The 17889-nt window shown below is 43.1% G+C and overlaps 1 protein-coding gene across 1 annotated transcript in view; it reads left to right on the forward strand.

Annotated features, from left to right (window-relative positions):
- HEY2 (hes related family bHLH transcription factor with YRPW motif 2) overlaps nt 1–17889 on the forward strand; it is a 70553-nt gene that overhangs the window by 22720 nt on the left and 29944 nt on the right. Inside the window, exons 2-3 of the mRNA XM_086925327.1 lie at nt 1701–1779; nt 1895–1978. Of these exons, the coding sequence (XP_086781453.1) occupies nt 1701–1779; nt 1895–1978 (163 nt within the window). The remainder of the gene's footprint in view (nt 1–1700; nt 1780–1894; nt 1979–17889) is intronic.

The following is a 17889-nucleotide window of genomic DNA, read 5'->3' on the forward strand; positions in this document are numbered from 1 at the left end:
ATGATACATGCAACACCAACTATTATATGATATAGCAAGTAACATACTTTACACATAGATTTTTCTGTTATTGAAAGGAAAGGCAGAATCCATCGACAATCTCTACCAAAGTGGAGATCTTCTAAACAAAGCAAGGAAATCCCAGCTTTTTATGTCTGGTGTTAGCCAAGACCTATTGATTTTACTAAAATTACTTATATCTAATAGACCTACTTATCGAGATTGTCAGGCATCCCTCTTCATCGATTAGTCTGTTGTTGTCAGTCACATTTTTATTCCTTCCGTTATCGCATTTAGCAAGGGACAGTGGTTCAGCTCATTTCAGCCATTTGACAACTTCCCTGCCAGTGACAGTTTCTGCACTTTCAGAAGAAGAAGATCCACATCCAAAGTAGGTTCCTCAAGTACCTGGGACTACGGAGGCGATGCTTGCATTTTTATAGGAAAAAAAATGTTGGCTAATGTTTTTATTTTTCTTAAATTGCGAGAGACCAGCAGCTGCCGCAACTATAACGATTTCCAAAAAGCATGAAAACCAAAACAAATGATGACAAATGCAAAAGGCCTAAAGCGAATGTCAGACATGTTAGCTTTGCTAGTGCTTATCTTTTTAGGCAAGAACCTCATAGCGGCCTTCACTTGGGCAGTAGATAGGCCTGATGCAAACTGGTAAAGATTAGGGGTGATATTCTAACTCAAGAATTCGTTCGAACTGGATGGTCATTATAGTGATCTCCCAACAAGGAAGTGTGTACAAATCCCCTGCTTTGAACAAAACAAATACCTACTGCATTAGGTTGGCGACTGGAGTTGTGTGATTCTGCTACTGCAGCGTTTAATGCATAGTTTTGAATCTATTGCACTTGCCACAGAATCCTCCATTTGCTGTATAATTTGCAGATTTCAACCAAAAATACTTTCTTCCCCAAAACGGATCTAAAGTTACTAAAAATGCCACATTTGATGGCACCCAGTAGCGGTCCCTCTGCAAAGGTTAACAGGTCACTTCCCAAATGTGGAATGCACTATTCAGGTGTTAAATTGATACCAATGCGGTGTAACTTTTGCCCAGAAAAAAATAATATGTGTTAAAACGACAAAATAGTGAAATATTACAGCCACAGAATGTGCCCCATTATGTGGTATGATTGACCTTTTCCTGCAGCATAATCTCATCATCTTTGCCACATAATTTGGCCCCCCACTGCAGCACATATCCAGTGCCCTGACATTAAGGCAAAGTTATTTTCCATTAGTGAGCAGGCATTTGTCGTAGAGCTCACACAGTCACTCTTGAGGGGACATGGAAATCCCAACTGATTGCGAATTTATTGTGATGCTCTGTGATTTGTCTTTGTCGAGCTCTGCTTGTTGGTTGCACTCCGCCTGGCATGTCTTGTTTTGTAGTGTACTCTCTGGGGCTTGTGGTGCGATTTTGAACTGAAACGATCTTTTGAAACCAGATACGCAGTACACAACTGTTTTGTGTAATGGCGCGGATCTGCATTATTTGGTGGGATTTGTGTGTGAATGGTCAGTTTACTTGGTTAAAGCGGTCTGCAGTGTCAGATGAACACTGAGGTGGTATTGTAAAAGAGATGTCATCACCACCACCATGTCCAATGGCCTCTTCTGTAGCGTCATTGATTGGAATACGTCATGGTTGCACACCTGACACCACTCTCTTTCCTATTTCACAGGCAAAGCAGCAGCTCTGCAGTGCGCTCCAACTCCCCAACTAGCACCTCTCAGATCATGGCGAGGAAGAAAAGGCGAGGTGTAAGTTACTCAAGCAAGACACACTCCCACCAATAACCACAACAGACAATTAATACTGTTAAGAATTCCTGTCTGTGTCCTGACAGGCTTTCCTGTGTGCTTGTTCTCTCCACAGATAATCGAAAAAAGGCGCAGAGACCGCATCAACAACAGCCTTTCAGAGTTAAGAAGACTGGTGCCAACCGCTTTTGAAAAACAAGTAATTTCTCCGTTATACGTTTTTTCTGTGTTTTTTTTAAACCTCGTGTGGCCGGAGCTGGCATGAAAGCGTTGCTGAGAGGAAATGCTTTGTTGTGGCTGGACTGTACTCTCTCCCTCCACCACCCACCTCCCGCATGCTGTGTAACAGTTTGTCTGTTTCGTGTATTTTAATTTCTTTTTTTAATTTCATTTTTGTAGCTCTTTTTAACCGTGCCAGCGTCGTGTTCGGTCCCTTCAGTGTCTTATAAAGTTAAAGACTCTAACCACAGGACTTTGCTGGTTGTGAAATTGCCATGTCTAGGTTTCCAAGCCAAAGGTTAATACGATTTAATTAGTAAAATAGGATAAATGAGGACTTGGCAGAATAGCAGTCGTCAGCAATGATCAGGAAGAGCACGCACAGCGTAGGCCGAAAGATACCACAGCATCAACAAGTCGTACTGTAAACACGCTCGCGAGCCAGTGTATGCTTCTTAGGGGCTTCACCGAGCGCTTTGAAAGCCGTGGCACGTTCACACCATGCTCTGTGTGCGGTGCAGCTTGTACCAAAACACGACGTAGACACGTAGTCTGACCGAAGTAATTTTCAGGCACAACAGCGACACAACAGACAACCTGTGCTTGTTCCACGGAGTTGTTTACTGCATGAAAACCACAAGCTTTCTAAAGAGCACTTAACTAAGCAAGTAAAAATTGGGCAATGAAAGGCAACGTTGAACAGTTAGTTGAAATATTCCATGTCGCTTTTCTCTAAAAGGCACGCCATCAAAATCACAGTTTATCTATTTGTTGAATATGGATGGGTGAAAAACTCCACTTGATTTCTGATTTTTAATTTTGGCGGGAAACACGTGGTAAAACATAGGAAATAATATACCATTTATCCCACATGATGTTCAAATCATTTCACTCAATTTACTGGATTTTGGAGAGGTTCTTCTCTTACTTTGTGCATAGGTGCACATCTTTATGTGTGTGTGTGTGTGTGTATGCCCGCGTGTGTTTGTGTGTTGGTCTGTTATTTTATTAGAGTTGTATGCATTTGTGTCTTTATTATTATATGTACATATGCATTTCTAAGTATATATAAAAGGTACATACATTTAGCATTTTACTAATAATTGAAAAATATGACGAGAAAGTTTTACAATTTTACTCATCCTGCCAGAAAAAGACAGTCTTTCGCTCAAACAGAACAGGCATTATCTGCAATTAGAAAACCCTTCTAGCACCTACTGAGTGTAAACTTGAAAAACTATTTTAAGCGTTTTTATGTTGATTCTTTTTGTTATTATTCCCAATAACAACAATCTCACAGTTAAATTCCTTCATGAAAATATTAGAAATCAGATGTCAAATCTCTCAAGTGAATGTGAATCTCGGATGATGGTAAGGGGCTGCATGAGCCAACTTGTGGTTTCAGGTAGGGCCTGCTTTAGCGCTGATGGCGTCCAGTGCGATAAACTTTTTGCCCTGACCCCCACTCCCAGGGCTTTAAGTGGGCCAGGTCCTGTAGGTGCTCAGCTCCGGCAGTTTTCAAAAGCAGGTGGTGAGACGGGTTCCCATCGGGCGCTCCATTTTTGCCCTCCCCCTCAGGATGAAAAAAATGCATCTTAATTCTGCAGTAATACCACCCTTCACTGCCTTTGATGCAACTTCCAAGTGACTTGTTGTAGTCCTTTCACTGTCTCAACATTTCAAAACTGAAACATTCTCAATGTTATATACAACGAAGTCATGGTTTTTGCTTATATATCTTATGCAAATAACAACCATTGATAAAGCCAATAGTCCTGGTTCTTTTTTATGTCTGTGTAATGTTACTTTTATTATACATCAGGATGCAATGGCAGAAGCAGCAAAATACCAGTCGGTGGCACACTATGCTAAGCACAGATTTTTAGCTTAAGTGTCTTTAAGCCATGCCATTAATTACATCCGTTACGCCCCTTTGAGAGATCCCCTAGTTTTTTCACCCCACGTAAAGTCCCGCCCCCTAATGACTTCCTCAATGGATTTAATCAGTATCACCCTCCAACTGTGTCGTTCATTTCTTCATAGCCCCTCTCTCACATAATATGAATTTATTGCTATCCAAACACCCTTTTTTTGTAATATTAGCATAATGAAAGACTGGGGAAAAAACATGATGTTCTAACCTACACCATGCAGTTTGTATGCAGCTCTTTGATGACAGTTCATAGGTCACTGTGCTATATTAGGAATGTAGCTTATGAACTGCAAGTAACAAAAGGATCTCCGTGACAAAAGTAGTAACCCACTGAGGTATCCATATAAAATACAGTTCTGTGATCTGCATGCTAGACGTTCTTAGAAGCAGGGACATCATCTATCCGCACTACTTTGTGATGAGTCAAAACAGTTAATAGACAAACTCCAAGCTCTCTTTAGCAGGAAAATTAATCAACAGAATATCTTAGCATTTTTATTGTTTCCTGAAAACAACAGGACACACAGGAAACTCTGTAGTAGGTGCTTTTAAGACCATAAAATATTTGAAAACACAGCACCCTACCTCCCCCGAGCTCTTCACCAGGTGCAGCTGCACTGGACGCACCACCCTAAAGCCAGCCCTGGTTTGAGGACGAGTCCTACTACCTTAGTTCTTGGTAGTTTGTTTGAATTTCTAGACTGTCAGGAGAGAATTAGGGGTTGCGGTGTGGTACAGGATATGTTCGGACTGACTTCTAATATCAGTTGGGGGATGTAACTCTGACGGAGTATGCAACTCTTGTAGGACATATATTTTTCGAGCACCTCATGTAGGTCATAATAAACTCTCGTGCACCTCATGTAGGTCATAATAAACTCTCTTGTTTTTAATCTTGTGACAGGGAGGTGTGAATAAACATGGACTTCACCTAACCCTGCACAATTTACATTTCCTTGATCCTGCAGTGGCAATTCTTTTATTAAGAGTTTCTGCCCACTTCGTACCCTCCATGGGCAGAGCAGAAGCTGAAGGACTCCAGTCATATGTAGGGCACACCCTTGGCCACACATTCCTAAGAGGTCACTAGTAGTAGCCCACCATGGATGGTAGGATCCTACCATGGTAGACGCAGACCCTGTGAAAAAGCATGCCACTCAGCGTCGTTGAGGGTCCTTTGACCAACTCAGCATCCCATAAGTTAGGGATAGCAATTTATTTTTTGCAAATCACGTCCAAGAAGATAAGGTACTTTTGCAGAAAGCGAGTCTTGCACCACATTATATTTATATATGTTACTAAGCAGGGTGTCCTGGAGTCCATAATTACTTACCCCATCGTTACATCCTTATTGTCATAGGTTGAGGTGGTGCAAAACCATTGATGAAGAGAATACACAGTCTAATAAAGATGTGTGGGTGAAACAAGTTTGTGGTAAACTAAGAGAAGAACAAACTGAAGCAAAACAGAAGCAGATTCCAAATTAGGGAACACATGGGAAGCATACGTTATGCATGGTTTTAGGATGGATAACCTCAGATATGATTAGTATTGCTTGTGACCAAATTGTAGTTATCCGAGTTTGCTCTTTGTAGGAAGCTGTTTTTTTAATCTAGTGTACCAAAATGAGGTACACTATGGAGAAGGTCCAGATAACCCCTATTGGCTTACTGGCCTACAACTAATAATCCCAAATGCTCTCTTTTGTGGTAGTGTGGGCTAGCAGTTTAGGCTTATCAGAGGGTAGTGTTAAGCATTTTTAAACACAGAGTCAAGAGATGAGGCACACACTCAAAAAGAAATACCAAGAATATTGGAATCAGGTAAGTACTTTAGTCGTTATCAAATTTTACAGTAGAAACAGTAGAAAATGACAGCTGTCAAGTTTGAGGCATGAGCCTCAAACTCGGTAATGTTATCCTACAGGAGAAACATTCACTCCATAGATACACTTAAAGACGACTTACCAGACTGTTCTTCTGGACTTAAGGTAAATGGGGCCTAGGTCCATAAAAGCACCAGGAGTTCTAGTATACCTGACCTGGGATGTCCGGGTGCTGATATGCTTTCAGCGGTGGTAGCCTTGAACGCTTCACGCAAAAGTCAATTGGGAAAAGTAACTGTAAGAAAAGGGTGCAAGGTGGACTGGGGGACCAGTCAGGCAGCATCCAAGGAGGGGGCTTGGCTCTTGAGTGTCTCAGGACCACAGAGATACTGTCAGTTGCCTCAGACTTGGGCTGGAGAGCTTGGAGCAGAGGTGGTTTCTCCGGTGAGTCAGAGGCTCTCAAAGTTCTCTGTGTTCCTGCACAAGAGGGGAAAGAAACACAGCAGGGCCACTCTCAGTATAGCGCTGGCCTCTCTCAAAAGCTCTTGATGTTCTTGTTAGTGTCAGACTTGGTGGTGTTCTGACTGACCATAAACAAGCCTTGCACTGCCTCTGGTATTGGTGCAGGGCGGCTCCCGGGGGTCCTGGGGTCTTGAAACTTGGCGAATAGATGGATCTGCCCTCCTGGAGCACAGAGACATCTTGCTTGGGTGTTGCTCCCTGGGTGGGTCAGGGGGTCAACAGAATGATGTATTGGGCAGCTGCAGTCGGTGCCTGCTGACGCAGGGAGTGACTTCTCCACTCCAAGGGAGATTTGTCTGGGTCGTAGAAGTGCTGGGTAGACCTTCAAGGGTTTGGGGAGGCTGTTCCACTTCTAGATGAGTCAGTGTCAGTGATTGTTGGGAGAGCAGCAGCTGTGAACCAGCCAAAGTTGATACTGGTCCACAGTTCCCACGTCTTCAGCTCTTCTTTGTCCTTCTTCTTCTTCAGACTGATGAATCCAAGTTCCTGGTATCTGGGGGGCACCTAAGTACTAACTTTAGGGTTGTTAAGGGGAGTGGAAGCTAGTAGCCAACGGGATTACTTACCCTTGGGGTCACTACACCCCTTATATGACTACTTCCTGTAAGGAGTGGGCATAACCTTGTTCCAGAGTTCATAATTCCACCAAAAACAAGGTGGTGAAATACATCTGGAGCACATCAGCCCACCATATTAGTGTGACTAGCCTGGTGGTGAAATACTCCTATATGCATTATTAATTTCCTGCCTGCCCTGGTGCCAAATGAGCTTCAGGGCAGGGGGGTGTCATCTCTGAGATCTGGGGGAAGCTGGGGTTGCATATCAAAGGTAGCAGGGGCTTTGCAGCCCCTGATCTTGATATGGTAAATCACTAGTCATCCTGCTAGAGGTGACGCAAACACCTTCATCTGGAGCAGGCATTGTTTCTGGCCTCAGAGAGTATAGGCTCTCACTTGCAGGGGGTCAAAAACCTGTCTCTGGTGGCAGGCCGGAGGATACCAGTCAGCCAGCAGACTAGATACTGGAAGGTTTTTCAGGAGGCACCTCTAAGGTGCCCTCTGGGTGCATGCCATAGTAAATCTAGTACAGCCAACAGTACAAGGTGTTTGATATCAAACAACATAGGTTTCAGTAAAGTCATCATGTAGCTGTGGAAAAAGTAATAACCAGTGGCCAGTACATATACTTAAGATGGCTTTCATGTTCACTTGTTCCATCTTTTAATTTAATCTCTAATTGAACTAGACAGCAAAGGGGCATAGCTGCTCATGCAGATATGCCCTCACATGTAATATAATCCACCCTGCAGTAGGGCTACAAGGCCTACTGTAAGGGTGACTTACATATATTATGTGCAGTGACTTTGGCATGCCGCACAGTGAGTGTGCCATGTCGTGTTTTCAAAACGTAGTTGGCAGCATTCAACGCAGCCTGCAATGGCAGCTTGTATGCAATTTGTATGGGTGGGGGGGTCTCTTAGGGTTTCATAATACATGCTGCAGCCCGTTGGGACCCTCTTAGGTACCCATGTCCTAGGTACCAGGGGTAACATTTACTAGGGACTTGAGGGCTGCTAAAGTGTGTGTCAGTTGTGTTACAATTAGACCCCTTTACCGTGCTTTTAGGGAAAGAGCACTGGCACTGGGCCTGGCTAGCAGGGACTCAGTTCACATCAGTCGAAAACCATCAGTACCAGTGGCAAAAAGTGGGGGTGACCATGATAAAAAGGGGCACTCTTGCACTATCTTGGTTTCTTCGAAAAAAAGGCAAACGTTGACAGTGTGTGGAAAATGTAATCTTCCCCATTCATTTTCACTAGAGTAGTCGCAAGTGCAATTTCTCTTTGAATTTTCTTGGGGTTGGGAAGTCTGCCGAAGGCAAGACAACAGAAGCGATTAAAGAGCCAACCGCAAAAGCACAAGGAAGCAATAAAGATCCTGCAATAATTTAAGCAAGGTGGCAATAAAAGGGAACAAAGCACGGTACTTGCTGGCATCTCTTTTTTTGTCATCCTACCCCCTACAGGCTGGTGCCTGTCTTTCCTTCCTGTTACAGCCTGCTCTCCCGACGCAAGAAACAATTGCGGTTTTAAAGGCCCCTCACACCCTGGTGCTTGTGAGCTAGAAGCCTAGCTGCTCTGAGCTCCCAATCACCTCTACATACCATCATCTAAGTAATTCTGCCATTCTATGCAGCTCTAAGTTGTGTTTCTGTGTCTGGTTCACACATTTTCCATTATGTGCCATAAAAATGAGACTCCAGTGCATACCTCCACTCATTGTACTGCAGAAAATGTTTTAAAGTATTGTATTTTCTGCAGGTACATTTCAGAAACAGGAATATACCGCAGCAGGTTGCCTCGGTTATATCTATCACCACCAAGACTCAAGTGCTGTGCTTGGTTAGTGATCTGCTTACATACTTTGTATAAACTATACACAAGCCATCCATAAAAATGTGAACTTTTCTTTTTGCAAAGGTGTGCTTTATTCCTACAGAATGTATTGCATTGTCATTAATTCGATCTAATGCTTGGATCCCATGACGACATATGGATGTGCATTAGCAGATGGCAGCTTAGCAGAGGGCTAGCACACAACACGAAATGCACAAAAGATGGCATGAGGAATGCCTGTAATTTGTCTAACCACTGTCAATCACTCAGGGAGCATTCCACTCCATTGTTCTTTTGCCCACTAGGCTTCCTCAGTTTGGACCCAGCCATATTCAAATCAGTCTTTACCCTGTACCAATAGGAACAGTCCAGCCTGAATTGCCAGGCCAGCTCCTTCCTGAACTGGAAAAAAGCATTCCAAAACTGGTATCAGCCTGACTGGGGCTATTAAGTCGGGTGTAGCCTGGTTTCAGTGTCACACCACCGCCAGGAAGTGCATGGTTGCAAGAGTGCCAAATTACAGCATCGTGAAGTCTGTTGGCGTCATGCCTTATTGCTAGAGCGGTGCCATTGCTCTGTTTGACAGTGTCTTGCCTGTGATAAATTCAGAAATTCATTTCATCACCTTGTTGCTTGTTGTGAAATGGATATGCCCAGACGTGGGTCCCATGCTCACTGTTACGCAGGGCAACAGCTGTCCCTCACTGAGCAGGTCTATTGCCAGAGGAGGAAAGTAGATGAAAATAAAATCTCGGAATTCAACCTGAACAATCACCATTACTGAGATGAATTCAAGCATTCTTTCTTTCGCATTGTTGTTGGCTGCTTTTCTTGTCTAGGGTTGCAGCACTTACGCCTATACTGAAGAAAGAGAAATGATAGATCGAAAGCAGGCATGCTGCGTTAAGCATTATAAATGGTTGAGCAGGTCTCTTTAGAGTGCAGCCTGGAGTGACAAGGGAGCCAGACATTGAATACCCTGTCTAGAGGCTGTAGTTCTGTTACCCAAAGTTCTAAACAATCCTCAGAGTGACAGGTGAGAGACAGTAGCGGTCGGTGGTGGGAGTGCTGCCGGGCGGTGACATTCGGTGGGGGAGGGTCAGGGTGGGGAGTATACTACGGAATACGGCCAAATGCAGGTAAGTAAACATATAAATAAATAAAGCGAATTTCATTGCGCTGGATACGGGACTGATTACAAGCAGCCGAGATAAATGACTGGGGATATTGGTCATGCCTCCTTATTACTGTAAATGTAGCCCACTGGAGATTTACATGTTTGACTATATGTGCACTGCAGCTATCATCTGTCCTGGAGATCACCGAGCATGGTGAACCTCACAGATATGTTGGTTAATGTGTGGGGACCACTTGCACATTTGGTTTTACTTTGCAGTCTCAATGAACAAATAGTAGATCTTTCTATTGATTCTGATCTGGTCTGCTCGGGTGTGTTCATACTGTCGTGTCGCGCTCATTGACAACTTGTACTCGCTTTTATGTTAGAAGTATGGCCGAAGGAGAGGGCATTTCCTGAAAATGAGTGCCCTGATGAAAGAATCCCGTCAGAACCCCAAAACTCAGGAAATGCTTGAGTCTAACTTCATTTTTTCTATTGAGAAAAAAGGCTGTTCTGACTTTTATTTTCAGACTTTAATATGTATTGCCAGGGAAATAAAATGCTCTTACCTGATTATGAGTTAGGAGGAAGGATGTTTGGAAATATCGGATGGCTGGATTTAATAATCCCGGCCACTTTCTCTGCACATATTAACTCCTATTACGAGCTAAACTACATGTATTCGGAAATAAATATGAAACCTGGATTTACTAGGCAGAATTCCCAATTCCAATGTATTTAATGCACACATGTTCTTGCTTCCAGTAGGTGGAAACTGTGTGGGACACTGATATAAAACCAGTTCACTTTTCTTTTAGCAAATAGGTCAGCCCGGATCCATCCGGGCACAGAGCTTTGGGGCATATTACCAAGCAATAGCGATAATTATCGCTATTGCTTGGTTAGAGACAAAAATGTATCGCCGACCTGCGGCGATTTTTATCGCAGATAAACCTTGGTATTACCAAGGTTTATCGCAAATGCAATAAAAATCGGCTGCAATGCATGAATATCGCTGAAAAGTCAGCGATATTCATGCATTACCGAGCCAATGCTCTTAGCCATGTTATCCACCTCCCATTGGATAACATGGCTAAGAACTGCTCAGGGCAGGTGTTAGCTTTTGGAGATATTCGCGCTTAGCGCGAATATCTCCAAAGGTTTGTAATAGGAGATAGCGATGTTAGCGACTGTTTCCAGTTGCTGACATCTTGGCACGCCCACTTTACATGTCATTAGTGATAAATTTCTCTGACATGCAAAGTGGGGCCCAAGATGGTCGCTATCTCCTACTAGCTGTCGCTAACTGGTGTTAGCAACAGCTAGATAATAGGGAGATAATTTTTTCTCCGCTTTCTTGGCTTTTAAAGCCAAAAAAGCGGAGATAAACCCCCTTGATAATATGCCCCTTTGTTCTTTGACAGCTGAGAAATTGACACATGCACCTCCTCAAGAGAAAAAACGATGTTCGAGGCCCCCATTAACTGTAAGGTAGATTCAGGAGAAAAATATGGCACCTTTTCATGGTACATGCACCTTAATGTTTGACCCAGCTCCAGAGGTCCTAAGAGAAATGTAACCAGACAGTGAGCCCTCGCCTGATTGAGAAAAACATGGGCAATTGATAATTGCCCAGAATACAGAGCTGTTAGAAAGGCAAAAGCCTGGAGGAGCTGAGACCAAGCATCGTCTTAAAGGGCATTCTGACAACTTTTAACCTCTACATTGTTTTTACGTAGGCAGAGGGAGACCGTGTTTTGCTCCCTAGGGGAAGCTTTAACCCCTTTCATTAGCTCCTGATGTGCCCTAGAACATTTTCTGTCAAACCACCTACATGGTGGAACTTTCACTCGCTTACTCTGAATGGTCAACATTTCAGCGATCTCTCTGGAAATTAATGTAAAAGAACTAGTTCTATTAAATCAGATGAGATCTCACTAAGACAAACAGTGAATTCTAGAACTTTGGAAGAAAAAAGTTTGGCATTAAAATCATGCACTTTGACCATTGTCCATTTCAAACTCCAACCCCTATCCATGTCTAACTGATCCCATCCCACTTTGTGCTGAGTAGGCTCTGCATGTATGAACGTATGTGTATTTCTTAGTGTATTTCCTAGTGAGTGCTGAGAGTTTGTGTGCACAGGTGTAAATACATGTGTGTTAAGTTAAGGGGAGAGGTGTGGTGCCGCGGCCAGGGTGACTGACACTGGAATCTGGGGATCATGGTTCGATCCCCAGCACCGGCCGCAGATTAGCCCAGCACCATGTGACTCTGGGCAATAGCTTGCTTAATCTTCCCGTTGGCCCCCAGCGCCTGGAGACCCTTACGGGTGATTGTCCGCGCTGTACAAATGTGGATTATTATTATTAAGTGAGTGTGTATGTGTACATATGTTGCTCATCCCAAGAAAAAGTTACGGCCGCCACTGGATTGTGTCCATCCATACAGAATATATTACAGCTTGTAAAGTTTATGGTGACTAATCAGAGTTTGCTAATGGCGCTGTCCAGTAAAGTTTGGTAGGCAAAAAAAAAGCTATTTTACGTAAAAACTGTTATTAGTTTCAATCTAGCAGAGCATACTTTCATTCCGTGAGGTAAAGCTGCAAGTCCCTGGTCTGAAGGTCGCAGCTTTTTATGACACGAGGAAGCTTTCTTGTGAATAATTACTTTTTAGGCTAGATTAGTAAATTAACTAGTAGCCCAGGAGACAAAAACCTTGCCTCTCGTAAGTTTATCACCAAATCATTTCCAGTTGAACGGGAGCTGGACAACTAACACACTGTGCCTGAGGGTATTCCTTTGCGGTCTGACTCAGCCTGTTGCATAGGCCCAGTTAAGTCTGGTGGCAGATGGGAAAGGGGTAAGCTCGACAGTTTCTACGAATGTAGAACTTGAGGAAGATATTCTCAATCCTAGGTACTACTGAAGTTAAAGTAAATAGTAATTTGGTTCTACCCCCTCTTCTGTTGTATTACTTGCCAGTACAGCTTTGGCTCCGCCACTTTAGACTCTGCCAAACCCCATGCACAGCTGGAGTAACCGCTATATGCTCCAGTTGACAATGGCACAGACCTGGCCTATGAGGACTCATTGGTGGGAGTCTAGAAATAAACAAGGAGACAAAACACAAGTATCTTCGTTGACAGTCCTGATGGTGATTGGGCTAAATGCACCCTACAGCCAGCGGGCCCTATTATAAAGCTCTTTACTGCTTCCTGGGGTTTAATATACGTCAGTATTTGACAAGTGGAGACAGAGCAGATAAAACACATTGGGACATCTATTACCTGACGGGAGGTTTGCCACAATTAATGTGGTGGGTATTCCTAGGATCCTCAGTGTGGAAGACATATTGAAATGGCCAGATCACAGCCTTTGTGGCACCCACCATTTCTACATTTCCTGGGACCAATGGTACTCATATTGTCGTGTACTATCTTCCATGGTCAGTGGGCTCCAGGAAGCAAACAACCAACAGGAAGATGATTGTTATGGCTCTCAACAAGCCTGAGAATGATGAACCAACCAAATGAAGTAGGAAATGAGATGCTGAAAGAATTTTGGCTTAATCAGTAAGACCTAATTTAGATTTCGGCAGATGGCTTATTCCGGCACAATGGTGATGGATATCCCATTCGCCAAAATATAAATCGCACAGGATATTATGGGAATTATATTTTGGCTTATAGGATATCTGTTACCGTTTTGACAGAGTCACCCATCCGCTGAAATCTAAATCAGGCCCTAAGTATCTTTGAATGTACCCTATCTGTTTTTACATTTCAGCATTCTAAGAGATTTTTACTCCCATTCTATCACGCCAAATAAATTCTGAGATGGAGTCCTGCACATACGATGGAGCTCGACTGCAATTTATTTTTCTCGTCAAAGGCTGATTAGAGGGACTGATGAATTAGTACAATTCAATACAGGTCTAGACCCCAAAGTAAACCTAATGAACCATCTGCTAAAACTCCCTACGTTAAAAAATAAAATTTGTAATTCTAGCTATAGTTTTGGCCAAGATACACAGCAAATCAAAGAGTCCTGGCTTGTTGTCTTTACAGGTATGATTGCAGCAGATCGCTTGCTCATCCCAAGCCTCACCCAAAGATTTTGGACAGAGTTCAGACACTATATTGAGGCTAAAAACGTGTAAATGGATTGATTCGGACCTGAACAAATAATTATAGTGTAGATAAGAAATTGTTCTGAAGAAGCGGCAATTCGGCGACAAAACACGTTGGCTGTTTCTTGTTGAGGATTACGATATTTAAATGAAATATATAATAAATATTCACAACGTGAGACTTGAAGGTGTCTTTGATTTTTTTTTCCAATCTAATCCTGTGGGCATTTTGGCAGTGTTTGATGTCCATTTGAGAGGGTTTCAATTCTGGGGTAAATACACCTGAATCTAATTTCAGTAAATAAGTTATCACCATGCTTTCAGTTGAATTATTACATTTACTACTATTCTGGGAATATGGGAGTAATATTTGTTCATAATCTTTGTAGCTACACTTGATGCTGAATGTTGAACATTGTATGTCGACACTGTGATGCCTTTGTATACCAGTCCTTGCAATGGACGTTTTGTGTGTCTGTGTTATGGTAGTTGTTGGTTCGAGTGTGGGATGTTTCATTGAGGTATGTACAAAAAAGAAGACCCACCTCAGTGAAAGGCTCTCCTTGGTCTTTTTCCAACAATGGTAGCCTGTAAACTACCTATGCTGAAATATGATTGATTTTGTGTTGGTCGGTCGACACCTTGCAATGATTAACTCCCTGTGTACTTGGTGTGAATTTAGTGCAGCCAACATGCAGAGGGTAATTCAGTCTCTGTGGACAGTGCTCAATAAAACCCTGTGGAGGCCCCTAGGCAGTCGAAATGTTTGTCCCCCATCGCAATTATCTCCTGATACCCAATGACAGCCTGTCAACAATCTTGCCTAGCTATAACTGCACTGAAGCACAAGCACTTTATCACCCTATAAAAGGACTACACAGATAACGTAATCATGACTGATACGACCTTTATTGAGTGTAAAATATTTTCTTCTTTTTATTTAAAAAACTAAAGTACAATACAAGGTTGAAAATAATTTTAATGATGAAAGTTTTTAACATTGTGAGTTTTAATTAACTGTACAATAAATTATTCTGATTCCGAATACCCAATGCACCCAATTTTATTTTTTACAAACGACAGCAAGCCAGAAGATGAGCTTTTAAGAAACAAACTGTTATATGAATGAATTTGATGTCTCTGGTTTATGTACTTTAAGTTGTTAATAAGCATATTACATAAATACAGTATTTTCTCTATAAAGTCTTTAAAGTAACAGTTTCGTTTCTTTGAGTTGATTCCTTTTTTTCTATCTTTTGGAAATATTACTTGTAATTTTCTTTAAAGATCAAATCAATATTATTTTAATCCGTTGTCGTGGGGCCCCTAACAGGAGTGGGGCCCATAGGCCAGTGCCTACTTTGCCTATTTGGTAACCACCTAGAACTGTCTGTGGAAGACAAATGCCAGGGAAAAGATTGCCTGCACTTGGGGAAAGTTAGTCTAGAAGATTACCACACTTTCCACAAGCATTGGGCCACTTCAGAGCAAGCTTCAGTAACACACAAAGCACGGGTACTGCATGGGAAGCCGGAGGGAAAAGAACCCATAGAACAGGTGCATCATGATCAGCTATAGTGCATGATCATATTGCATACAGACAGCGAATAGCATATGATATGTTTTTCTTTTTTTCTGAAAATGATAAATAAAGTAAAAAAAAATGGAGTACAGCAGTGTGGGTTTCCTAAACTCCTGTATTGTAGATGCAGATACACAGCAACAAAACAAGCTTCCCTCACACAGACAATATGTACAATACGGGCATTGGTGGTGCAAGGAACATTGTGCTGCGCGTAAAGAGATATAGCCAGCAATAAATATGTTGTATTACGAATGTGCAGTGTACACATAGTTGGTGAGATCTGCACTGAAGTGGTGTGTCATGGAGCTTTCACATGAACCTTTGTATCCTGTTCTATGGAGCATGTCTGGCACATCATGTCTATTTCCGGAAGCTATATCTAGCATTTTGAGTCAATGTTTGGAGTACTCATCTGGAGTGTTATGTCATATCCAAAGGCGAGCTCCATTCTGCTGTCCCCGGTCTTGTGTAAAACAACTAAACCCTGTGTGTTTCTATTCCAACAAGTGTTACTCAGTTACCATGGAGTAGGTCATCAAACAATAGCGTAGCTAAGGTGCCAAGGGCCCTGGGGCAAGCAAGGAAAATGGTCCTTCTTACTGCTGTTTGATATACGTACATTCAGCAATCTACAGAGTTCAATGGGACCCTCAGGGCTCTGGGCCCTGGTGCACTGCACCTGCTGCACCAGTGCCATACGTCAGCCTCATGCTGCTACAACCTGGCTTGGTGATCTCTAGTTTGGCCTGGCAGGCTACTGCAGCGGCTTCAGCAACACACACTCATCTCCCCGACACTCATAACCAGTGATCCTCCAGTTAAGGCAGGAGGTGGAAGGGCTCGTAGTGACTGAACTTTGGGGCAGAGAATAGAAAAGCATGGCTAGCTGTGCTGGATCCATAACCGGTGCAAGATTCTCTTCTGGAAAGCGGGCACCTCTCGCTCCCATAGTGTGCCTCCCAACACTGCTGTTGGGACCCAGTCTCTCTACAAGGATGAGAGAAAAGTGGGCATAGGAGATGGTGAGAAGCATAAGCTTATGGGAAAGATATATGTAAAAAACAAACAGAGACATTTGCAGACTGGAGCCACAGAGTGCAAAACAGGCAGGGTACGAATCCTGAAATGGTGACACCCAGGGCTTTAAGTAGGCCGGGTCCTGCCGGTGTTCGGCACCGGCAGTTCTGAAAAGCAGCTGTTGAGACGGGTCCCTATCGGGCTCTCCCTTTTTTCCCCACCATAATAGTGAAAAAAAATATCTCAGCTCTGCAGCAGTACCACTCTTCACTGATTTTGATGTAACTTCAAACAGACTTGTTAAAGTTCTTCACTGTCTCGTAATTTCACAACTGAGGATTTTCATATTATATGCAACAAAGCCATAGTTGTTGCTTATACAGCTAACAACTCTTGACAAAGCCAATATTCCTGGCTTCTTGTAAGTGTAATGTCTCTTGTTGTACTATATATGTGGATGCAATAACAGAAGCAGCAAAATACCAGTCGGTGGCACACGATGTTAAGCACAGATTTTTAGCTTAGGTGTTTTTAAGGCACATTGGGCACCCCCCTTTGAGGGACCCCAGCATTTTTTTTATCCCACTTAAAGCCCTGGTGACACCCAAGCCCTTCACCCGTCTCATGGAAGGCGCTGTCATATTCACGGATGCGCAGGGGCAGTCTCCACACAAATGCGGTTAACAGAGTGAAAGCACCCCATGCCCTGGGGTGCAAAACCAGGGTGAATTTTGTTGTGTACTTAGGGGCACTAGATGGAAAATAAGACTCCCAGACAAAGGCACCGTTGTCAAAAGGACATCCCTGTCTAGTAGCAGTGACAGAGTGATGGCATGTCAGCTGGACTTGTTATTTATTCAGGTCGTAAATTGAGGGCTCGGCCGAGACACATTTGGGCGAAATTCAGATTTAACTATAATGTCACTCTTTGGAATTCCTTAGGATTGTGAGTGCTACCGCTCATATGGAACAATGCTATGGCTGCCAATAGAGCAGCAGGTGGAGTTCCGCGGGGGCCCTGGATGTGAGGGGTGCTCTAAACGTCAAGTATGGTTGTAGTTCTTACCCAACCACGGGGTAGGGTATACCCTGCACCAGGGCCCTAATTGTGCCCATGTCAAGTCACCGCACAAACACGTGGCAGACTCGTAAAAATCACGCAAGGATCAAAGCATGCCTAAAATAAAGTAAATTTGTGTACTGTAAATCCTCGCTAACAGTCTTTCTATTGAGTTTGTTCACAGTAGTCAGAGCCCTTAACAGATGTTTGCTGATGACGCAAATCAGACATAAGCAGCTCCGGGATGTGCAACATTTACTCGCTTAGAAAAGAAGTGTATCAGCTCACGCACAGCTCGCC

Source organism: Lissotriton vulgaris, chromosome 6 (assembly GCF_964263255.1).
Source record: "Lissotriton vulgaris chromosome 6, aLisVul1.2, whole genome shotgun sequence".
NCBI classification, from domain to species: domain Eukaryota; kingdom Metazoa; phylum Chordata; class Amphibia; order Caudata; family Salamandridae; genus Lissotriton; species Lissotriton vulgaris.